Source organism: Perognathus longimembris, chromosome 3 (genome assembly GCF_023159225.1).
Source record: "Perognathus longimembris pacificus isolate PPM17 chromosome 3, ASM2315922v1, whole genome shotgun sequence".
Taxonomy (NCBI): domain Eukaryota; kingdom Metazoa; phylum Chordata; class Mammalia; order Rodentia; family Heteromyidae; genus Perognathus; species Perognathus longimembris.
Genome location: NC_063163.1, coordinates 40,388,807 through 40,413,952, shown reverse-complemented (window position 1 = coordinate 40,413,952; position 25,146 = coordinate 40,388,807). Strand labels below are relative to the sequence as shown.

Sequence of the window (25,146 nt, the reverse complement as noted above, 5' to 3'; positions counted from 1 at the left end):
AACTTCTCCAAGGAAGGATGCAAATCAAAACCTGTTTCCATCATCTGTCTAGAATCCTAGACAGATGATCCTAAGTCCAGAGACTTAGCCTCTTCCCTTCTCTGCCCTCCACAGGTTCCCACAGGGAAAGTGTTTGTATACACTGAAAGACTGAAAAAAAAGTCTTTTGGTGACAGAAACATGCAGAAGTTCATCAGCTACTTATCTTCTTATGGTATAATTAATTTTCTGTAAGAAAGCATATTAGGATGATGTCCCTCTATATTTAACAAAGATGTAGTGAATTATAAATAAGGTAATCATCTAATCTGTCACTCAACGATTAAGGAGAAATTCAAGAAGCTAGAATCAAAGTTATACGTATTTAAACAAACCTAATTAAATAAATTTTGGCTAGTATATTAGATGACCTTGATATTAAACATACTTGACAGTTCAAACTAAATTTCTTCCTAATAAAATATTAAAGTCAATCCAAATTAATTCTCTAATACAGAGAAAATAATAGACACACTGAAACATTTTTTTCTCCATATGGATAGTTGGATTTTTAGAATTTTAAGGCTGGCAAACAAATTTTTGTCCTGCCCTTTTATTTTTTGGGTTACTTTTGGTGGAAAACTGGATATTTGCAGGACTTTCTTTATTATATTACAAAACCTACTGAAAGAAAATTATAGCATAATTATTTTTTCTTGGCATGAATGTCATTAAAGGTTTACATATTTCTTGGGTTTACTCTAATACTAGTTATGTATTTAATATCTACATTTAAATAAATGACAGACTCTTACTAACATTTGACTAATATGTAATTCCTATAACTGGACAATTTATCAGAAGCAATTTTAATAGCAGAGAACTATAGGGATATATTATTAAAATTAAATTCCTACTAAAAATAAGACTTATCACTCTTGTTTTTGTTTTGTTTTTTGCCAGTCCTGGGGCTTGAACTCAAGGCCTGGGTACTGTCCCTATGCTGCTTTTGGTTAAGGCTGGCACTCTACCACTTGAGCCACAGCACTACTTCTGGCTTTTTCTGTTTATGTGGTACTGAGGAATCGAACCCAGGGCTTCATGCTTGCTGAGCAAGCACTCTACCACTAAGCCACATTCCCAGCCCAAGACTTATCACTCTTAAAGAGCATTATTTATAAATAGAATATGTATAACATCACATTTTGTGAGTATAGCTTGGCTGGCATTTGTAAAATGTAATATAGTAAAAACTCATTGATAAAATTTAAGAATTTGTTGACTTGTGTCAGGGCAAGGACTTTAATAAAGGGCTTTCTCTTTTACTTCTCTATAAATGGAAGAACTCATTTCTTACAATGTATGTGTATATAAGTATGTAAGCATACTGTATGTGTACATGCATACCCACAAATGTTTTGGTGTGATGCTGAGGACCAAGCACACGCATGCTAGGCAGAAACTGTCACTGAGCTACACTTGGTCTTTTTATAAATAGAACACATCTTACTCATTATTACCCTTTCTATCACCTCATCCCATCTCTCCCAACATCACCTTTCCCTTTCAGGTACAGTTTTCACATATACTCATTGAGTATTATGTCTGTATTTGCTCACCCTTTCTCTCTGTACTCTTCTGCCCCACCCTAAACTCCACTCCTCTGAGCAATCAATTGTTAGTTAATTGTTCAAAGGAGTTATAACATGGATTCTACTCCTATTTATATCATACTTCAATGAATTTGACTGGGTATATATGAGTATGACCCTGTATGTTTTCATATATGTTTATGTTTTAGATCTAACTTCCATAAGTGAGAGAAAACATACAGACTTTGTCTCTTTGAATCTGACTTAGTTCACTTAACATATTATTTTCCACATTCATCTATTTCCCTGCAAATGACATAATGTTATTCTTCCTGATGGATAATATTCTTTTTTGTTGTTGTTGTTGCCAGACCTGGGGCTTGAACTCAGGACCTGAGCACTGTCCCTGAGCTTCTTTTTAGTCAAGGCTAGCATTCTACCACTTGAACCACAGTGCCACTCTGACTTTTTCTTTTGATCTGGTGTTGAGGAATTGAACCCAGGGCTTCATGCATGCTAGGCAAGCATTCTACTGCTAAGTCACATTCCCAGCCCCTGATGGATGATATTCTATATTTGTTTGCAATTATTTTCTCCTTTTCAAAGTGAGATATGTATGTACATATATATATATACATGCATATGTATGTGTGTGTATATATATAAATAAAAAGTCAAAGTTTCAAGTGTAGTTCTGAGTAGAGAGATATTATAGAGGCTGAAGGCCAAGGATCACCATGCTTCTAGTTTTGCTTATTATTTTCTACTTCAATTCATCTCTGCCCAACAACGTTTTTTTATATTTATTATTCATAATGCCCTACTTACTGTACATAATGCAGTTTACATTCTGAGAACATGAGAAAGGAAATTAAAAAATAAATAAAATAGTTCCCGCTATCACAATCTTATAGACCATAATCTTACACAAGATGCAGCTCTGTATTATATATTCTGTGTATTGGGGGAAGGTGAAAAGGAAGAATGTCCAATCTTAACTGGAATGGGCAATGGAAACCAAAAAGAGGGTATTTATGCTAAGTGACATGTTGGTTTGTTTCAAAGGTTCAGAAGGATCTTAGCAAGGGTAGCTAAGACATTCTAAACAGAACACAGCATCTAAGTAAAAAAAGGCACAAGAGCTAATGGCACTGTAACACCATCTAGGCTGTATCTATACTTGGAGTATGATACAACTACAAGATGGCTATGTCTGAAACTGAGGCCAAAAAAATGAGACAAGAGCCAATTATTAAAACCATGAATGTTATTAAGGAGAGAAGGCAGTCATTGGAGTGCCTGAACAATTTTGAGCATGTGAGTGAAATATATAGGCACAGGATAACTCAAGTGCTGATGTGCCATGTCTGCTTTCAAACACTAATGTCATCTACATCTGGAAATCTTTGTCTCCATTATATTCCATGACGCTTCCACATATCTATCTACTCCTCTCACCACGACAGTATTAATAAATGGATTCTCTAGAAAATCCGGCCAGTATATACATTTGTTTGTTCAAGTTCAAAATCTGTAAACTTTGGAGCAAGAATGGTATCCTGTGGATGAAAGAAAATTGAGTTTCATCTTATTGATCACAGAATTCATTCATTCATTACTAAGTAATTATATAGAAAATACAGAGATGTAACTTATGACTTCAGATTCATCTGCTGTTTTGTCAGTTTAGTTATTGGTACTGTGCTTGCAGTTCTAATTACTTTCTGCTTCGAGGTTTTTAGGTAGATTGCTGGCTAGGACTTAAAATGAGGTGAGCACGGAAACTATAAAATGTTTTCTACCTTTCTTTTCTCCTGAGCATAAACCTTCCTGTGTGCTTCACTGGATGGTATGATGCCAATCTGGATGAGGCAGAGCGGAACAAGTGCCCAAACCACAACAGCCACCCCTTACTAGAGAATCCCCCATCTCAAAATGTCATGGAGTTCATTATATCCCATTGACTGTCTCCAAATATTCCCCAAGCCTAGTTGCTATCTTCCATCTAACTAGACCAGCTTTTTAGCCCTTCAGACATTTGAACCCAGGCTTTACATCAGCCTCTACTTTATTTCCCTATTTCTAGTCTTTATACTGTAGAGTCACCAGTCTGTGTGTGTGTGTGTGTATAAACATATATGTGTGTATATCTATGTCTATATCTGTTATATCAGTTTACATTTCATCCAGAATCAAATTCTTTAGTACCTTCATAATGGGGATAACACACAAAGTTGGAATTTCTTACTATAGCACATAACAATCCTTAACGTCGCAAAATTTGTCTATTGCCTTTCATTCACCAAGAATTTACTCATTGCTTATTATGCCTTGCATAATCTAAATATGTGCATAAATGAACAAAACACAAACTAAAACCAAAAATCAAAGCAGAAAATTCAGGAAGCTTTAACTGTAGTAGGGAAGAGTTGGCTGTATACCTATATAAAATATATAGTGGAATGTGATATTATACAGAGTGAGGTAGGATGCTCAATACAGTCCTTAGTGAAAGGGTATTTGAGAAAAGACTTGAAAGAAGTAAGGTGTAGTTACGGATAAGTAGCTATAGAGAAAAAGACTGTTCTAGGCAGCTAAGAACAGCCACTATAGGAAAAAGAAAAAGAAAATGAGGACAGAGAGAAGAGGTAGGGTAGTAGTATGGTGATGTAGACCCCTGCTGATCATTATAATGACTTGGGATTTTATTCTGAGTAACAGGAGGCACTGCAAGTGACATGTGACCAAAGGAATAGCAAGATATTACTCAGATTTTAAAAGAACAGCTGCTGCTCTATACCTCCTGTGCTGAGAAGAATATAGAGGGCAAAGGAGAAAATGGGAACTCTGGTGGAAGCAACTTCTGGGGGTAGGGAGATATGGTCAGACTGCAGAAGCCTTCTTGTTCAGTTTGCTTGCTCATGACTGGTGCTCTACCACTAGAGTTGCACCTCCTGGCAAGCATTTTGCTGGTTACTTGGAGATGGATCCTTGTAGACTTTACTACTGGGGCTGGAGGTGGTTTTCGTCATCTGTTCCTACAGATCTTACAGTCCAGGTTTTCAGAACAACCAGAAATATGTCTTATGTCTTTGTGTCTATTGGTCTATTTTGAGTGCTCTTCCCCATCTTTTCTCACTTGGTTAAAAAAAACAAAACCCAACAACAAAAAAATGCAGCCTTCAGAACTGATGTCATCTACCATCAACTATGCCGTGAAACTCCCATGATCATCACTTCTTGAATCACCCAGTTTCCTTCCTTTAGTCACTTAAAACTAAAATACATAATGGCTGGTCTTCTAGCAGACTCAAAAAAGCTAAACACTTTTCCATTTTGGCTGCAAAAACCCCAGCTATTCTGCAAACACAGCAGGTGACTGTCCTGCTCTCATCATCAGGAGTCTTTAGAAAGCCTCTAAAGAAAATGAAGACCACAGAAAAAGATCTTGGCAAGCAGTTTATAAGCAGACAGTTACATTTCTTCAATTTCAGTAGCTGTTTGAAGAAGAGAAATCTTTAAAAAGATTTTTATTGTATACAAACTTTATAGGTTGAAAACATCTTCTATTTCTAAAAGCTGCTTACTGTTATAAAAATGCTCACTTTGATGGTCATTCTTTTCCTTGCCCCAAGGAGGCATTTAAATTAAGGAATGATTAGACGAGAAAACCAGCCTCTTTGTGTCATTGCCCAGAATCGAAGTCTAAGCTAAGAAAAGGGGGAACTTTAAAGAGACAATGAGAAATTCAGAGATGGCCCAGTGCAATCAGCACTCCCTTGATGAGTATATGCAGGCAGGCAGGGCCTGAGCAACCTGTCCTTGGAGGCTGGCATCTCACAGTCTGCTAGCTACTGAGGGAGCTCCTCACAGGATAGCCTGTCTGGTCTGTGCTGCTCTTTCTCTAGTGCCCATAAAAGCAATTGGTAGAAAGTAAGTGACCTGTAATTCTGAAGCTCATGGGACTGAACAATATTAAAAAATAAACCAGAGAACAGGTATAGGCTAGTGGCAAGAGTGTTTGCCTCATATACATGAAGCCCTGGGTTCGATTCCCCAGCACCACATATACAGAAAAGGCCAGAAGTGGCGTTGTGGCTCAAGTGGTGGAATGCTAGCTTTGAGCAAAAAGAAGCCAGAGACAGTGCTCAGGGCCTGAGTCCAAGCACCAGGACTGGCCAAAAAAAAAAAGAACAGGTATAATATAGGGTATAAAAAAATTGCTGATTCATGAAAGTCAAAATATGGGGTATTAAGAATCTGTAATCATTACCTTTCAGTATTAATTATAAAATGTTATATATAAAAGTGTATATGTGTAAGAAGGAAGTCTTTAAAATATGCTACTCAGGAGGTGAGATCTGGAGGATAGTGTTTGAATGCTATCCTAGAGGCAAAATAGTAGTAAAACGCCATGTCCAACATAACCAGCAAAAAGTCAGTCTGAAGGCATGGCTCAAATGGTAGAGCATTAGCTAAACAATTAACTAAACAAGTTGAGCAAGCACGAGGCTAAGCTCAACCCTAGTACCATCAAAAAGAAAGTTCTTTACAGTTCAAGAGAAAAGAAAATAGGAACTACACCATATACAGCAGTCAGGCATGTATTCTTTACAGTTAATTATAGCTTTTGAGAAAATAAAATGACATTAAGTCCCTATTACATGTTTTCAGAAAATTCATATGTATCACTAAAGAAAGTATTCTTTAAACATTGGTTTTAGGATAGATTAACACAGTAGCTTAATCCATTAACACCAAAAGAAAAACAATCAAGGAAAAAATGCACAGTAGCTTAATGTATCTCAAATAGCCTACTTCTGAGAGTTCCTTTGCACCAGAGACCCTTTTACTTGGTTTTAAAACCAAAAGACTTCTGAAATGAATACTTTCAACAATAACCATGGCTTGTTTTCAGTCATCAGGAAGTCTAAGGTATGTATTTCAATCTCTAAGGAGAAATGTTAGGTATCATTTAATGCTGGACACCATTGACTCACACCCATAATTCTAGCTACAAAGGAGGCTAAAATCTAAAGATCATGGTTCAAAGATTGCCCATGCCAAAAAGTTTGTGAGACTCTCATCTCTAATCGCTAAAAACCTGGAAGTGGAGCTGTAGCTCATGAGGTAAAACACTAGCCTTGAGTAAAAAAGCTCTGGACCTGAGTTCAAGCCCCAGGACCAGCACAACCTCTCCCATCCCTCTCCCCAAACAACAACAACAACAAATCACCAACCTCTTTAATCTCATGTAGTTTTCACTAGCAGCAGGTCGGCATTCGGCTCTCTGTACCACTATTCCTTCCAATGACAGTTTATCTTGAATGGAAAGAAAAACAATATATTCAAGAAAAACAATAGCTTGTATAATTTTCAAGGCTGCATTTTGATATACTAACTACAGTAATATGACAGAAGTATTATCTATAGTAAAAATCAAGGAAGTAAAAGAACAGTAGTTAACAGAAGTTATTAGTAATATTACTGTTCAAAAATAGGAAGAACTTTATTCTTGACTAGTAACAAATGATTCTATCAGGTTCATTTCTCGAGATGCTGTAGCCTTTAGTCAATAACAGCTTAAATACACTTAGATTTTTCAAAACAATGACTTAAAAGGGAATAAAATGAAATAAAAACTTTCAAACATATGGAAGCTATCATGTTTGACAAGTAACTTCTGAAAATACAGCTAGTATAAACCGTTAAATCACACACAAATAGACTATTCAGTCAGTAAACCAGCCAGCCCAGAAAATACTGTGAAACAAGTGGGTCATGTTTGGTTATACATTGCACCAGCTCAGTCTGCCAGTTGCTCTGACATCTGCTTCCTAGCAGACTTAAAAATTTGGGTGTGTCAAAGTAAATATGCAAGCCGGAACAGTAGAACACACCTATAATCAACCCTAGCAGTCAGGATGCAGAAGCAAAAAAATCCATGAGTTCAAGGTCAGCTTGGGCTACAAAGCAAGACCTTATCTCAAAGCAGACAGACAGATGTATGGACAGATGGGCAGATGGTTAGATAGCAAAAAAGCTCCTGAGTTTTGGACAAATATATTTGTCTCAGTAGAAAGGCAATTTCTCCTCCTGCTAATAATTCTCTTTTAATTTTGTTATTAATTGTACAAAGGTTATAATTCTGTATCAGTTCATGAAAACAATGTGTCTTGATCAATGCCACCCATTACATCATTCTCTCCTATTTTCCCCCTCCTATGTATGTTCAATTATTGCATAATATGCAATGAATGTAATGACTGCACTTGCTCACCCTTCTGCCTTCCATCTGTTAATAATGCTTATAGGACCCCCACTCCAAACCTAGGAGAAACAGAACAAGGAAGTAAAAGCTGACATCTGGTTTGCCTACGGACACCAAGCATTGTGGCCACCTATTATGTAATACATAGACGAATATCTCATCTTGAAACTAGCTGGAAATCTTATGACTAGTAAGAAATAGTTACAGTTCGATCATATTTCCAGGAGAAATCACCTGGGCTTTGAGAAGAGGCAGGAAATCCTCTGGCTAATGAGGAATGCATTTGTGATTAATCTCTTCAGGATGAATGACTTCATTCATTCCACTGCCATTAAATACATGCCTACCATCTAGGGCAAGAGGTACACACAACATCGTGGAATCAAAGATGGTTAAAAGATACAATGCTGTCTTCAAGACTGATTCAACTGTATGAACAGACAGTCACTCAACAAAATGTAAGTGTACACAGAAGCATACCTATGCAATTCTTATTAGAAAAATCTGTCTCCAGGTACTTCTGAATACAATGTTCTATTCAATATTCTTAAGGTTTCTCAGCACACCACATGCAATGTATCTCATGAAGAGTCTATCAGGTGGCTGATACTAGTAACGAGAAAGAAGCATACCTACATTTTAGCAAAATGTGCCAGGAAGGAAATAATATAGAAGCTATGGTTATTTTGTATTACATTTAAAAACAAAAAAGAACTTCCTAGCTGGGTGCTGGTGACTCATGCCTGTAATTCTACCTACTCAGGAAGCTGAGGTCTGAGGATTGTGGTTCAAAGCCAGTCTGGGCAGGAATCTCTGTGAAACTCTTATCTCCAATTATCCATTAGAAAAACTGGAAGTGACACTTTGGCTCAAGTGGTAGAACACTAGCCTTAAGCTGAAGAGCTCAGGTACAGTGACTAGGCTCAGAGTTCAAGCCACATAAGTGGCCCTCCTCCCTTGCCCACTCCCCAAAGAATTTCCCGCTTCTGAGTGAATATAGTAATATTAGAATTTGAATTTTTGTATACCAAGAACAGATCTTATATCCCAGTTTTTCTTTCCATTGAAGCTGAATGGTATGTCATGAAAAATTCTTTAGTCATTATGGTGGCAAGATTTAGGAAGTTTTGATATTACCCAGTGTTTTACATGTATTAAAAAAAAGTCCAGGGCTGGGGATATAGCCTAGCGGCAAGAGTGCCTGCCTCGGATACACGAGGCCCTAGGTTCGATTCCCCAGCACCACATATACAGAAAACGGCCAGAAGCGGCGCTGTGGCTCAAGTGGCAGAGTGCTAGCCTTGAGCGGGAAGAAGCCAGGGACAGTGCTCAGGCCCTAAGTCCAAGGCCCAGGACTGGCGCAAAAAAAAAAAAAAGTCCAGCACTGGAACACAGATTAATGATTTTGAACGTAAAATAAGGCTGGGGATTGTGTAGGACATCTGTAATCCTAACTACTTGGAGGCAGACAGAAGGACTAGGGGCCAAGGCCACCATGACTCAAGTGGTACAGTGCTTACCATGAAGAAGGCCTAGCGTTCAAAACACAGTTTGAACTAATAAGTGAAATAATCTTATTTCACCAATATCAATAATATCTGGAACACCTTTCCTTAATAAAAAATCCAAGCATTCATTGCTGTTGAGTACTAAACAATAACTTTTAATACAACCTGGGAACGTTCCCCATATATTTAGTAGTATTTAACTTTTAGCTGGAAGGTTCTTTCGTCAAGGTCACTCACACAAAGCAACAAAACTCACTTCCTCAGACCATCATTTTCTGTTGATCCTATTTTCTTTTCATATTTAATACAGCTTTCAAATGCCACTGTGGTAAAAGGCAAGTTTTCATCACCAGCCATGAATCTGCCCAGCAACTGAGTGGTCCTTAATAACCCTCCATCTCTGTTTCCCTTGTCTTCTCTCAAAATTTAAAAGCCAGTTTACTTATGACATAGCTCCCTATGCATGATTTGTGCTGTCAGAGCTTGAAAAGTCTTACAGGAACACAGTTTCATTCCCCCCTCCCCCATCAAACCATACTTCTATGCTTTTTTAAAGCAATGCTGGAATTTCCAGGTACTATAAAAATTACATTTTATTTTAAGAGTACCCATGTGTACCCCACTGCTGTTAATCACAGATCCTTTTCATTAATACAGAAATCTTTACTTAAAACTACTTCTCTGGCTCAATTTGAAGGAACATAAATGCTGTAAGAATAATTATTTTTATTCTCACATACTTGTTAAGTGAAAGATTCTTGCAAAGCACATCAAGAGTAACAAAGATAAAAGAAACATGTCACCTGCTCTCAGGAGTGAACACTTGAGCCCAAATTCTCTATGTATTCTCAAATGTGTGCTCAGTGGTATGTTTCTTATGAAGTACAAATGCAGCTAGATTTAGTCATTCCACAATATATACACACATCAAAACACTGTGTGCACCACAGTGCATGAGTTTTACTTATTGAATAAAAAAATATTTACATTTGGATTTAAAAGGAAAAAAAGAATATGGAAATTCTCAAAGAGCTTTCAGTTATGAGACGTTTTTCCTTGTGGTAATGAAATTGGAACCTAGGATTCTGTGGTTCTCTCTATCTCTCTTTGTGTCAATACTAGGGCTTGAACTCCAGGCCTGAATGCTCTCCCATAGCTTTTTTTCCCTCTCAAGGCTGGCATTCCACCACTTGAGCTACAACTACAATTCCATTTCCAACTTTTGCTGATTAGAGATAACAGTCCCACAGACTTTCTGTCGACGCTGGCTTTGAACTGTGACCTCAGCTTCCACAGTAACTAGGGTTGTAAGTGTGAAGCTACCAGCTTCCAGACTGCTCTGATTATTTTTGAGATTGAATCTTGCTATTTTCCCAGGATGGCCTGGATGTGATTTTACGATATGTACTTCCTGTGTAGCTGGGATGACAGGTGTCACCATGGTGCCCAGATGGTTTGTTTTGTTTTTCCAGTTGTGGGACTTGAACTCGGGCCTGGACACTGTCCCTAAGCTCTTTCGCTCAAGGCTACTGCTCTATTACTTTGAGCCACAGTACCACCTCCCATTTTCTGGTGGTTAACTGGAGGTAAGGGTCATGGAGGGGGCTGGGAATATGACCTAGTGGTAGAGTGTTTGCCTTGTATACATGAAGCCTTGGGTTCAATTCCTCAGCACCACAGATATAGAAAAAGCCAGAAGTGGTGATGTGGCTCAAGTGGTAGAGTGCTAGCCTTGAGCAGAAAGAAGCCAGGGACAGTGCTCAGGCCCTGAGTGCAAGCCCCAGGACTGGCAAAAAAAAAAAAAATGTGTCATGGACTTTTCTGCCTAGCCTGGCTTTGAACTGAGATCCTCAGATCTCAGCCTCCCAAGAAGCTAGGACTACAGGCCTGAGCCACCAGCATCCAGCTTGGTGCCCAGCCTTTTATCTGCTTAGTTAGATAAATGAACTTTCTGCTCAAGCTAGCTTGTAACCATGATCCAACCTCAGCTTTCTTGAGTACCTAGAATTAATGGCATGAGCCATCACACCTGGCTCTCATTTGCGTTTTAACTATTGATATATAGGACATCATAAGCAAAAAAAAATTTGGAAAATGGGAGTGAAAAAAGTAAAAGTTTTAGTAGTGATAGGAAAATAGTTTTGATCTCTGACCCTTAAAAGCTCCTTTCAGTGGTTCCCAGAGCACATTTGAAGAATGTAAGACAAGTAGGCTAAGATACATAAATAAGTTTAACATATAAGAAGCACTTTTGCGCTTCTGTTTAAGGCAGTACCTCATTAACAAAGACTCATACATGCTTCTGTTCCCATTATGTTGGAAATGGTTGATTCTAGTTTTAGCAATTGTACAATTTGATTATTATATAAATTCATTAATTAGGAGCATACAGGAGAAGATGTTTCTATTAGAACCAGGGAGGTTTTGTTAAAACTTGAAATAAAGGTAAATTACTTAGAAATTAGGTACAGCTGAGAGCTACAGATTAGAAGACATACCTAAGTCTTATAGAAAAATTTGCACAGATATTATGGTTACATGGGGATCAAGAACTTTGCTAGAGAAAGCAGTAGTTGTGTTGGACCCTGAAATTGGTTTTAGTTATTACATTTTATATATGGTTTGAAGTTTTACCTGGGGCTGGCCTCTGCTGTGATTCTCCTACCTATCACTTCTCATACAGCTGGGATCATAGGTTACCCTGGGCTAGCCTCAAATCTTGATCCACTTTAGCTCCATGTCCCTAGTATCTGGGATTATAGTCGTGAACCAGCAACAGCTTTTGCGGTGCCCTAAGTTTTTTGTTGTACTTGCAATTTTCAAGCAGGGGATTCAAAACATAAATCACTGGGGCTTTACAATGATGACAGCCATCTTGAAAAGATATTTGAGTTCATCCTACCAAAGCATGAATAGCTAATGCCTGGCCATTTGTTCAACCTTCTTTGGGTTATAGGGAAAAAACCTAGGGTCATTTAAAAATTCTCCTTTTTATCTCTATCTCCCTTTTTTGGATAGATTGGTTTGCCAACTGGCTTCTGATACATGTGGCCCAAAATAGTATATTCCCAAGCATATGAATATGGTGAGGATATTATATACATCTACATATATATACATATATATATCATACCATTTAGTTTCAGGAGAAAAAATGACAGGAAAAGGGTATTTTTTTTGTTTATTTGTTTGGTTTTTGGTGTTAGTGCTCTACCATTTAAGCCATACCTCTAGTTCTGGCCTTTTGCTGGTTAATTAGAGATAAGAGTTTCACGGATTTATCTGTCTTTGAATATCAACTCAACCTTCAGATCTTAATGAGTGGCTAGGATTATATGTGTGAGTTACCAGCATCTAGCTTTTTTTTGGGGGGGGGGGTGTCTGAACTCAAGGCCTATTGTGCACTAACTGTTCTACCACCTAACCATACCCCTAACCTGTTTTTGCTTTATTTATTTATTTTTTTTGGCTAGGGTCACAATGCCCAGATATGGGGTTCTCTGGTTAACTTTTTGCCCAGAGTAGTCTTAAACCTCTAACATCCCAATTTCTACCTTGTAAGTAGCTGGTATTACAGGAGTTTAGTACTATGACTAACCGACCCTTTGAGAACAAAATGTATAGGTTAAATATGCAACACACAACCTATAAAAAGAGTTGTAGGATTCCAGTGATAACTTTGTAATAACACAGGGTTGCTTTGGCAAAGTTACTTCATATTACCTAAACATTTACATAATGAAAGTATTCAAGTCTCTAAATCTTATCCAGTTCTCTTTCACTAAATAAAAAACACTGTTCCTCTCTTCCACTTGGAATACCATATTGTTTCATTAGTACTTATTTTGTTTGTCCTAATGCTTTCTAGAAAACAAGACATATTTACAATTTCTCTGAGCATAAATTAGAGAAATTATTTCTTTAGGACAACTGCAAAAAGTTATGAAGCTAAGACTTGAGTCAAAACCTCTGTTCTAAGTGCAGCTTCCTACTCTATAGCAGAAACTGAGATAAATTTTATGTTGAAGAACTAAGAGAAACCACAAACAGGTACTTTTTAACAAGTTAAGGCAATAAGTAAGCAGGACAGGCACTTATTAGCATTGGCATGTAAGAAATGACATCAGGGATGTAGGAAGTCCTTAGGCATTAGGAAGTTATAGCCACTCATTCCCACAGGACACTGCTCATTCCAATGTGGGAACCTTTAAGGGCACTTCCAACTCCACCTAAAAACACAGATCTACCATGAGCTAGTGCACAAGACTGTGGACTGATCCTCCAGACTTTTGAAGTAACTCCTTTATTTACACAACTCCTGTGCCTACACTTTTTGTACAAGGATAGAATATTTCTGCTTCTACTGAGTAGGTGTATCTAAAGGTAAGTGATTTTTAATATTCTCAGTAGTCTCTTTTCCTCTCCTTTAGGATACTTTCCCAGAAGTTCTGCCTGTGATCTTAGGATGCTGCCACCTGACAGCCTAACAAAACACTTCGGCAGTCACTATTTCTATGTTATTAAAAAGAAAAAAAGAAGTGATCTTTATTTAAATTTGTGAAGTGATAGATCTCTATTTGACCTTCAGGAATTTTAGAAATTAAAAATTTATGCTTCTGGGCACAGGTGGCTCACACCTGTAATCCTAGCTACTCAGGAGGCTGAAATCTGAGGATCACGGTTCAAAGCCAGCTCAGACAGGAAAGTCTGTGAGACTCTTATCTCTAATTAATCAGCAGAAAACAGAAAGTGGCACTGTGGCTCAAATGGTAGAGTACTAGTCTTGAGCTGAAGAGCTCAGGGCCAGCGTCCAGGCCCAGAGTTCAAGAACCACAACTGACATATGCTCAGATTTTAGGGAAGTCTACAGAGTTAGCCTCTGATTGTGTAACTCAAAGGCAAGGAGCTGTAGCCACATAAATAAGTTACCTGTTTATATGTGATTTCATATAATAATATTCAAGTTACAAATATGACTAGTATTCAAATTCCTAATTTGAAATAAAAAGCAAAACCACAATTTCAGACCTAGACTTGGGATCTAGAAAAGAACTCAATGGTTATTCACATTAGTGCTTTTGTAACCTATCCCTATGGGCTGGGGAAAAGAGGCACTAGAGGTGAAAAGGCTGTCTGGAGCAGGAAGGAAGGTGGTCCCACGGCTCACCCTCCTGAGTGGCCTTTACATTCTCTTTACTAAATAAACTCTTTACAACTATAAAATAAGATAAAATAATCTAGTGAATGAGCCATGAAGACCCCACATCTATATGTTTTAGTATTTACAAAGCTAAGGTCACAAGTTATTATCCCTTCTGCATTTCAAACTCAGTCTTTTTGCTTGGGATTCCTCATATATACAGCAATGCTGGGTTGAAATCACAAAAGAGAGACCAGGAAAAGAAAATGTAGGTTGAATGTATCTTACCCAAATTGCTTGAGACCAGACGTGTTTCCAAATTTCTGATTTTTTTTTTTTTTTTTTTTTTGGCCAGTCCTGGGCCTAGTCAGGGCCTAAGCACTGTCCCTAGCTTCAGTTTTTGCTCAAGGCTAGCACTCTGCCACTTGAGCCACAGCGCCACTTCTGGCTTTTTGCTATATATGTGGTGCTGGGAATCGAACCCAGGGCTTCATGTATACAAGGCGAGCACTTTACCACTAGGCCATATTCCCAGCCCCAATTTCTGATTTTTTTAAACTTAGAAATACGTACATGGGCTTTACTAAGTTGCATTCTTCTAATCTAAAAACCCACCATCTGAAACTTCTTTAAAAACCACTTAGGAAGGCTAGAAGAATGGTTGCCAAATAAGTACAAGGACTCAAGGGCCCAAGTTCAAAACACAGTACATGCATAAACAAACAAATCCCATTTTGACTTTCTTAATGTGTGTGCCAGTACTAGGATTTGAATTCAGGGTCTAGGTACTCTCCCTTAGCTTTGTTTACTCAAGGCTGGCACTCTACCACTTGAGGCATACCTCTGTTTATGGCTTCTTGCTGGTTAACTGGCAATGAGAATCTCTCAGACTTCCCTGGCCTTGAACTACTATTCTTAGCTTTCAGCCTGCTGGGTAGCTAGTATTCCAGGCACAAGCCATCAGCATCTTGCTTTGAACTATGGAATCTAGCTTTAGTGGCTCAACTTGAGATTAGAGAAAATTTAAAAACACATGCAAAAGTAACTAAAAACAGAAATATTCTGAAAACATAAAATCTCTGGAGTATAGACTCATACAAGAGTACTATACTTTGATCAAACACTATAGTGGGTGTAAAGAGGAAGAAAAATCACCACATTCATGGAATATTTTCAGAGATTCATTGCCACACATTTCAAAAATCAATTTACTATGATTTGTTAATTTCACATTTAGTAATTATTGCTCCCCTTACCACATTTCGTTGTATAAATAATTCCATATGCCAGTTTAGTTCTTTTATTTATTTTTTGGATGATATTTGGAGTTGAACTCATGGCCTCATGTTTGGTAGGCTGGTGCTCTACCACCTAAGCCATGCCTCTGGCCCTGCTTTTGGCTGGTTCATAGGAGATTGCTTAGGCTGGCTTCAAATGCAGCTCTCTGGGCCTCAGCCTCCTGAGTAGCTACAATTACAGGCACGAGCTACTACCAGCTAGCTACTGGTTTGATTCTTTATGAGATCCTTTGATTCTGCTCTCAGTTCATAGTGTGCAGCTAAAATTTAATATTCGGCAGACACAATTCTGTTCTCCCCTTTCTCTCCTCTATTTTCACCCTTCCTTTTTCCCTCCAACTTTTCCCTGTTCTTGTCTGATAATTTTATTTGCTTGAGATATGAAAGCACTATCAGAGTTGCATAAAGATGCTATCCATTGTGATTGACATCATTATTTAATGCACCACTCAGACAAATTCTGTCATTAAACTTGGATAAGCCAATGATTGTAAGATATATATATATAGATACCTTATAAGGTATATATATGTATATATATATATATATATATATATATATATATATACACCTCAGTTTCAGAAATGTCCACAGTGAAAAATGTCCATGAGACTTCTCCATCTCCATTCTGCAGAGATCATCTGTGAGACAGGACATGCTTCATGAGCCACCACCTGTCTCCTCTCAATCCCTCCCTCACTTCTCCCCTGAAAGCTTGGGGGACTTATATAGGGGAATAGAGGAAGTGCCAGTGTTTGGGAGCAAAGACTCTTCTTGGTCATTTATTTCACAACAATATTACCTTTACAAAAGTTTTCAAAACCATGTCATTCATTTAGAGGTAGCGGGTAACAGGTATTAAAATACTGTCTTCCCAAAGAAGCAGTAAAATTCCATTTTTCCAAACAGCACTATAAATATGAGTTCTATGCAATGTTATGACTTCAGTGTTGATTTCATAGCTCATAACAGTGTTCTGTTCATCTGGCTGCAATATAATTTCCAGGTGGCTAATAATGCTTAGGCCACACTTAAAAAAACAAAACAAAAACCCCACCACCTTTTATTAAAAAGATTTGGTTTGTTTTCTGCTTACTGAATTATAAAACATTGGTTTCCCTGAAAGATTCATCTTCTGAAGTAAACTTAAAATATGAAACAATATGATTTATAAGCCTGGAGATTGCCTTTGTAGTGAAAAGCAAGATACATGGAATGGAATTGTACTCACACCTCTCAGCCAGTCTGTCACTTTTATTTGTACTCTTTTGACACACGGAACTGACTCTTTTCTATACTCTTCAAATAAGCCTAAAAGCTTTGCCGTATAGCTAAGCTTCTAAAGCTTCTGTGAGGACTTAGTTCAACGCTGCAGAAATAGTGGATTCATGGGACTGATATGACACTTCTGGCCAAAGGTTTTGTCCAATGAGTCCTAGGATTTTAGTACTCTATAGTTACGAGGTATTGTGGTTAACTGCATAAGGTAGTTGACACTGTACTACATTAGCATGATTCTAGTCCCAGAAAATATAATGTAGATGAATTTTATATTTCAAAATGAGACCGTTTTAACATTCAAATACAACTACATTATCAAGGAAAGCATCTTTGATATTTTTAAATGCCAGAATATTACCTGATATTATTAATTAGTTTCTTTTTATTATGCCAGGGTTTGAATTCAGGGACTAGGTGCTTACTTATTAGGCAAGCTTTCTTTCACTTGAGCCACTACAATTTATTTTACCTTCTTTTTTTCTTTTTGCCAGTTTGAGGCTTGAACTCTGTCTGCTAGCATTCTATCACTTGAGCCACAGTGCCACTTCTGGCTTTTTTGTTTATGTGGTACCGAGGAATCAAACCCTGGGCTTCATGCATGCTAGGCAAGTAATCTACCACTAAACCATATTCCCAGACCTATTTTACTTTTTGTTTTTTGGCCAGTCCTGGGCCTTGAACTCAGGGCCTGAGCACTGTCCCTGGCTTCCTTTTGCTCAAGGCTAGCACTCTGCCACTTGAGCCACTGCGCCACTTCTGGCCATTTTCTATATATGTGGTGCTGAGGAATCAAACCCAGGGCTTCATGTATATGAGGCAAGTGCTCTTGCCAGTAGGCCATATTCCCAGCCCTGCTATTTTACTTTTTTTGTTTTTGTTTGTTTTTTGGCCAGTCCTGGGGCTTGGACTCAGGGCCTGAGCACTGTCCCTGGCTTCTTTATGCTCAAGGCTAGCACTCTGCCACTTGAGCCACAGCGCCACTTCTGGCCATTTTCTGTATATGTGGTGCTGGGGAATCGAACCCAGGGCCTCATGTATATGAGGCAGGCACTCTTGCCATTAGGCCATATCCCCAGCTACTTTTTTTTTTTTTTTTTTTTTTTGGCCAGTCCTGGGCCTTGGACTCAGGGCCTGAGCACTGTCCCTGGCTTCCTTTTGCTCAAGGCTAGCACTCTGCCACTTGAGCCACAGCGCCACTTCTGGCCATTTTCTATATATGTGGTGCTGGGGAATCGAACCCAGGGCCTCATGTATACGAGGCAGGCTCTCTTGCCACTAGGCCATATCCCCAGCCCCCTACTTTTTTTTGTTTTAAACACACAAAGAAGCTAATAAAATATTCTCAGTCAATATCAACAAGAATGCTTCTCAGCCAATGCTACTAATAGGAAGCAACGGAGAAGTAAACCACATGTCAAAAACTGGGCATAGGAATAAGATCAAAGCATATACCAATAAACTGGGGGCGGTGTGGGGGGGGGATGGCAAAGTCCCAAGTAGAGACACAGTGCCAGGTTTAAGGAGAAGTAGACAGCTGCTTCTAAAGTTATAGTTATTTTGACTTTTCTAAGGTAATAGAAACTAATCCTTCCCAAAAGATAGGCATGCCTACATGCAACTAACAACAACCAAAAATATGTGAGAGTGGTGGAGAATGTGGACACAAAGGCATCTTGGTCTTGTCAAAGGCAGCTCCTAAGACTATCCCTTTTCTCTGAAAAGCTGTGTTTGAATTTCATAGATGAGTGGACTGTTGAGTTCAGAAAAATTACCCAACCATGTATATATCTTCCCTTCAGGAGAGAAACCTTGCTGATAAGATTCTACTTCTCTCCAATGCACTGAATTTAGATGGACTGAGAATATGTTATGATGGTGTTTGTGTTGGTCATGATAATGACAAGGACCTCATTTCCCCTTAGGAGTTGTTGGAAAAGATGGAAATTCCTTTCATTAGCCTGGAATAAATTCTGCCTATTACAGACAGTTGATTAGCATTACCTCATAGTGGGAGGTTTTGCCAAAATTTGTTAAGGTATTGGGACTAATTAACTACAGAAGAGGCTCATACCAAGGATCTGTTTAAAATGTCAAAGTTTAAACCTTAAAGGGCTCCACTGTGTGTACAATTACAAGTATCTAAGACAGGTGATCTGTTTCTTATATTTTTTTAAAAGGCTATGGTTCTAAAAAGAAAACAGTTGTGTCTAAAAAGTTGTGTTTTTCTGCCTGCAAAGGCTGTGAAATCCCCAAGTCAAGTGCATCTTGATGTGTGGTAAGTCTTTCTGGTGAAGCCACTAAACTGATTGATTCCAGTTTATATCGGCAGTGTAACAGAGACATGTAGTTACATAAACCAGGCATGTTTCCTTTGGTATAGGTACAGAAGCATCACTGTGTGGAGCTGACTCACTACCTAGGACAAGCACTTCCCACCCCAAGTCAATGTAAACAGGGAGGAGATTCACAACCTGGCTTTGTACTAAGAGCCAAGTAAATCATGACAGGCAGCCAACGGTCAGTGAACTCCTTTCCAGGGCATATAATCATCACTTTAATGAAGGTAATGTGGACAAAGTGGGGCACAATGGATGCTGTTTGTCTTTTTTAAGACTGAAAGCTGGGCAAAGAGGAAAGAAAAGCCCTAGGGATTCATGTCAGCTTGCAGTGAGACAGTAAGACAAGGCTTCAGTTACACTCTTGCTTCCAAGCCAGCAAACAAATCACACCCAGGCAGGTTTGTACACCAAGCAGTGCAGGGTGAAGTCTAGAGGGAGGAAAAGCCATAAAGCATAGAAGAGGCATATGATGGACAGATTTGGAGTCAAGACCATCAGGGCAAGCCTGCAGAAGCAAGATATACTCCTCAGTGGCTTTGAAATTTGGGGCAGCAGAAATCATAAGTGGGACTCTGGAGTGATGGTACCAGAGACTAGAGGTTCCACGTCTACCCCACTTCCAGCTTTATGTTCTGCCTCCTTGCCCCAAGGCACACCTGTCCTCTAGCAGCAAAAACAAGATTTCCCTAATAAAGACATCTTCAGACAGGCCAATATAAGGAAGCAGACCCAGTATTACATAGCATTTGACTAATACCACTTTACTTCCCATAGAAGAAAATCCTAGCACAGTCTCCATCACTATATTACAGTTTTATATACTGATCCTGGTATCTCATAAAGTTCATCAAAAGAAGACTATACTAATTTATAAAAGTGTTATGCTTTTGCAGATTTGGCTATTATACAATGCTCCCTTTATGCAGTATCCACTTGTAATAAAACATAAAAATGTCATAAATACACCCAAAGTTATATCACATTCCCAAACCTATTGACCATTTCTTTATAGTGAAAATCTGACTCCAAAAAAACCCCCAATGTATATGTAAGATTATAACAGGAGAATATAAGCGCAAACTCCAAGAACTGGTCTAAGTGTTAGCTTTATCCTTAACAAGTTGTAAAACACTAAATTTTCCTGGAATGCAATTTTTCTTTGGTATAAAATGAAGATGCTGAGGTGTTTTTGTTTGTTTTGTTTCAAAGCAAAAATCCAATTCTGAAGATATGCCTTAGTTCTCCAGTCCAATTTCAATGTACTCTTAATAATCTCAATGCTATATAAATGTTAAATTCAATATCTGCTACAATTAAGGACTTAGTTTTTTTAACATCAAAAGAAAATATAACACTAGTTAGTGAAAATAAAAGGCATTTAAAAATCTGTTTAATACTTCTACCAATAGACAATTGGATAATTAAAAAATACCCTTAATGTAATGGAAACATAAATCAGTTTATTCTAAAATCAAACTCTTAGAACAATGAGTTCTTCAGAGCAATTTAGTAGACTAGCAGGGAAAAAATAGTAGCCTGAGGGTAACATTCACAATTTTTACAACTAAGCTTTTAAATTAAAGCTCAGAACCCTTAAATGTTTTGGAAGGCAAGTTTAGGGGAAATGGAAGAAAAAAAGGAGAAAGAACATCACACTAAAATCATTACCTTACCTTTTGTGTAACAACATGCAAACAAAAACCAACTTGGTTATGACCTGTTCTATATAGTAGGTATTCTGAATCTATCTTCTTTTCTTCTCAACAAACTGCATACTGAGTTTCCTATGGAGGTCTGTCTATGCAGCACTGAAGCTGGTTCAGCTTGAAACAGGCTCATGAAATCTTAACATCCCCACCGTATATAAATGTGAGTGATTACTACAAAGCCTGTCTACACAAATTTTTTTCACCTTTAGGATACAAAACCTTTTGTGAAAGATGTTTATCTCTTCATTGAACAAAAAGCCTCAAATCAAAATTATATGCAAATCCAATTAAATTAAGTGCAATGTCACAAATAACAAGTTTAAATATTCCTATTTGGGTCTCAAAAATGACTACACTCCTATGCCTTTACATCAGAGAGAAAATTCTACATGCTTTGTTCCTTTCAGTTAAGATTTCTTACTTATGAATAACTTTAAAAATGCTACTAATGCATTATATATTAGTTTTCAAAAACATAGAGAATTGTTCAATATTGTGCTTGCCTAGGAAATCATTTAGACATTTAGAAATAAGTAGAAACCCACATTTGGCTGGAGAATTAAACATGTGTAACTGTTTAACTACTGAGAGGAAATTCAGTTTATTCTGTGTGACTCTTATTACTTCAAAGAACAGATATAACAGCCTTTCACAGTAAATCCCGTCCCCGATACAGTTAAATGCAAATTCTCTCTTCAGCTTACTCCAGCAAGCTCCTGCGTTGCATAGCCCATGCGCCACCTACTGTAAAACGGAGCTGCCAGTGCAGAGATGCTGCCAGCATCTCCATTCCATCGCCAGGCTGGGACGGAATAAAAGCGTGTCTCTGTGGTAGTGTCTTTTCTTTCAAAAAAAAAAAAAAAGCCTCAACGCCAAGAACAAGCTGAAACAGCATCTTCAAAAATGGAGCGTAAAATAATCAGAAGAGAAAAAGAAAAGGAATATGAAGGGAAACACAACAGCCTGGAAGATACTGACCAAGGAAAGAGCTGCAAATCCACACTGATGACCCTCAACGTTGGTGGATATTTATACATCACTCAAAAACAAACACTGACCAAGTACCCAGACACTTTCCTCGAAGGTATAGTAAATGGAAAAATTCTCTGCCCCTTTGACGCTGATGGCCATTATTTCATTGACAGAGATGGGCTCCTCTTCAGGCATGTCTTAAACTTCCTGCGAAATGGAGAACTTCTACTGCCCGAAGGGTTTCGAGAAAATCAACTTCTTGCCCAAGAAGCAGAATTCTTCCAGCTCAAAGGACTGGCAGAAGAAGTAAAATCCAGGTGGGAAAAAGAACAGCTAACACCCAGAGAGACTACTTTCTTGGAAATAACAGACAACCATGATCGTTCACAAGGACTGAGAATCTTCTGTAATGCTCCTGATTTTATATCAAAAATAAAGTCTCGCATTGTGCTGGTGTCAAAAAGCAGGTTGGATGGATTTCCGGAGGAGTTTTCAATATCATCGAATATCATTCAATTTAAATACTTCATAAAGTCTGAAAATGGCACTCGACTTGTACTAAAGGAAGACAACACCTTTGTCTGCACCCTGGAAACTCTGAAGTTTGAAGCGATCATGATGGCTTTAAAGTGTGGATTTAGACTGCTGACTAGCCTGGACTGCTCCAAAGGGTCAATTGTTCACAGTGATGCACTTCATTTTATCAAGTAATTACCTGTCTCACGAACAAAGGCAACACGCATGCAGCCAGCGAGCTTCAGAAAACCACAGCATCAAAGGCATCCCAAATAACGTGCTCAGCTAGCTCTGTCCTACAGAGCCTGGCTTCAAATCAAGTACTGTGAGCTGATGGTATGTAAATTCTATAGCTAAATATGTCTTCTCTGGTGGTCCTGCTGTTCAGACTCTCGCACCTAAAATGAAAACAGTGGTCTTCTATACTGTAAATAAAGACTGAATGCTTTTGCTATTTGTTTATTTTTCCTAAACTGTCTTTCAGAGTGTCTTGGGTAATTGCACACACACAAAAAGCATGTAAATTATCTATGGCTTCTTAAAGTAAATAGTAATAAAGAAATGTTAAGGGGTTAGAAGCTTTAAAATGTTTTCTACTTGTGGTAAAAATGTACAAAGAAACTGAATTGGTAAAATTAACCACTGCAAGCAAACCTGATCTACCTAAAACATAGCTAGGGTGAGATAAAATGAGCCTGTTAAAAGGTCTCAAGGCTACTGACTTTTGATTTTTAATAGAAGACACCAAAAGCTTTATTTACAATTCCTATATTTCATACAAGCATTACAGATGAATTGATATTCTGCTGAAAATTCCTAGAAATCGTTTGATGACAATAAAAAATAAAATCACTGCTAGCTGCTCTGCATGTCCTAATAAGTATAACAAAAAGTTATATGTGTCACTTTAAAAACAAGTAATACTACTTGATGATTTTGCATAATATTAAGCATTGATGTAATCAACCATTGGACTATAGTAACCTGGTTGGTCTTGCAAGTAACAAAAATTAGCAGATTCATCTCTGCACACTAAACTCCAATACAGTATGGGTACATTAATCTCAACACATTACACAGTATTAGAATAATAAGGGAGCCTGTTTTCACAAATACTCTAAACTATTTTTTAAGCTCAGAATTCTAAATGAACAGTAAACACTTCATTCTTTATTAACTACCTTAATGCAAAATCTCAGACTCACTGAGATGTGCTTATTTTTTTTAAACTGGATTCTAATTTAAATATCTAAAAGACTTGTTCCACATATGGCCATTTCTATAAAATAATCTACAAACTGGACTTCTGTGTGTATATTGGTATTGCCTCCCCTCTCCCCTTCAAAGGTAGCTAATTCATTTCTCTGCACTCATTAACTCACTTAAAAATAAGCCATTATGTATCTGATTATATAAAATAATACTTGTTGAAATAGAAACAAGAAAGTTTTTCTTTGTAAAGAAAAAAAAAACATTAAAGGCTGGGGGTGTGGCTCAAGTGATCGAATACCTGTCTAAAAATAAACCATTAAAGCTGTTAACTATATCTTAATTTTAATAAACTCCAAGAGTTTTGAAAATCTTGGCTGACTTGTACACCAAATTCTGATTACTAACAAAAATCTAAACTAAGTAAAGTTGATATTCATTCCCAGAACTGCAATTGACATGCAGCTGCAACATCTAAGGCAATATAAAAGCTAGCTGTAAAAGAAAGTGTTAATACTATTTTAATAGTTCTTTAAAGTTCCTAGTAAAAAACAATAAACTCCATGTCAACTACACAATTTTCTTTTATGTATACTATAAAATATTTTTGTTGAAATATTAAATTCTCTGTGTATTTTAAATAGCTTACTCAATTAGAAATTAAAGAACCATGAAAATATAAGAAAAACAGTAAAATTTAAATGTCTATAACTGAACTGTTTATATACCTTCCAGTGTGTGAGATGACTTTTACTTGGCATTTGGACTTCAGTAATGAAAAAAAAAAGGTAGCAATTTAATGTAAAAACTAGATATTAGAAGTGCCCAAACATATTGTTTTACAGGAGACATAGCTGGACAAATCTTTACAGAAGAATTCCCATCAATTCATAAGAAGAATTTAACTTTTATAATAAAGTTATTTTTGTTAGGATCCACTAAAGAAATGAGAGTGAGTTTTTTGGACCATCTCTAAATGACTAATCCCTCAAGCTTCTAAGGCTTTTACAAAAACAATAATCTAAAGGAAATTTGGCTACCTGGTTATACTTGTAACTTCTTATAAATTACTTTTCCTTGGACTTATTTATTTAAGTGGTTGACTATTGTGCTAAATATACTGAAAAGGTCTTGTTCTTAATTTTAGTGTTTTGTGAAATCATTTAAAAGTACTTTCCCCTCAAGAATCACATATAATATTGTAAGAGTGAAGCTTTCATAGTATATTTTTTGCAGTGACTGAGTGATTTCTTTTTCAAATCTTTTCCCATAAGTAAATATTGTCCTAAAGGATGAGTTACAGTATCTCTTTATTTTCCTTTTTTTCCCTCA

The 25,146-nt window shown here is 37.5% G+C and overlaps 2 protein-coding genes across 2 annotated transcripts in view; one reads left to right on the top strand and one right to left on the bottom strand.

The window, feature by feature from the left end:
• Positions 1-25,146, bottom strand: part of Gtf2f2 (general transcription factor IIF subunit 2) — a 125,334-nt gene that overhangs the window by 47,656 nt on the left and 52,532 nt on the right. Inside the window, exon 5 of the mRNA XM_048341344.1 lies at positions 6,812-6,893. Within this exon, the coding sequence (XP_048197301.1) occupies positions 6,812-6,893 (82 nt within the window). The remainder of the gene's footprint in view (positions 1-6,811; positions 6,894-25,146) is intronic.
• On the top strand, positions 20,879-23,753 carry Kctd4 (potassium channel tetramerization domain containing 4). Its single transcript, XM_048341343.1, has one exon. It carries the CDS (start codon positions 22,021-22,023, stop codon positions 22,798-22,800), a length of 780 nt encoding a protein of 259 aa, XP_048197300.1. The 5' UTR covers positions 20,879-22,020; the 3' UTR covers positions 22,801-23,753.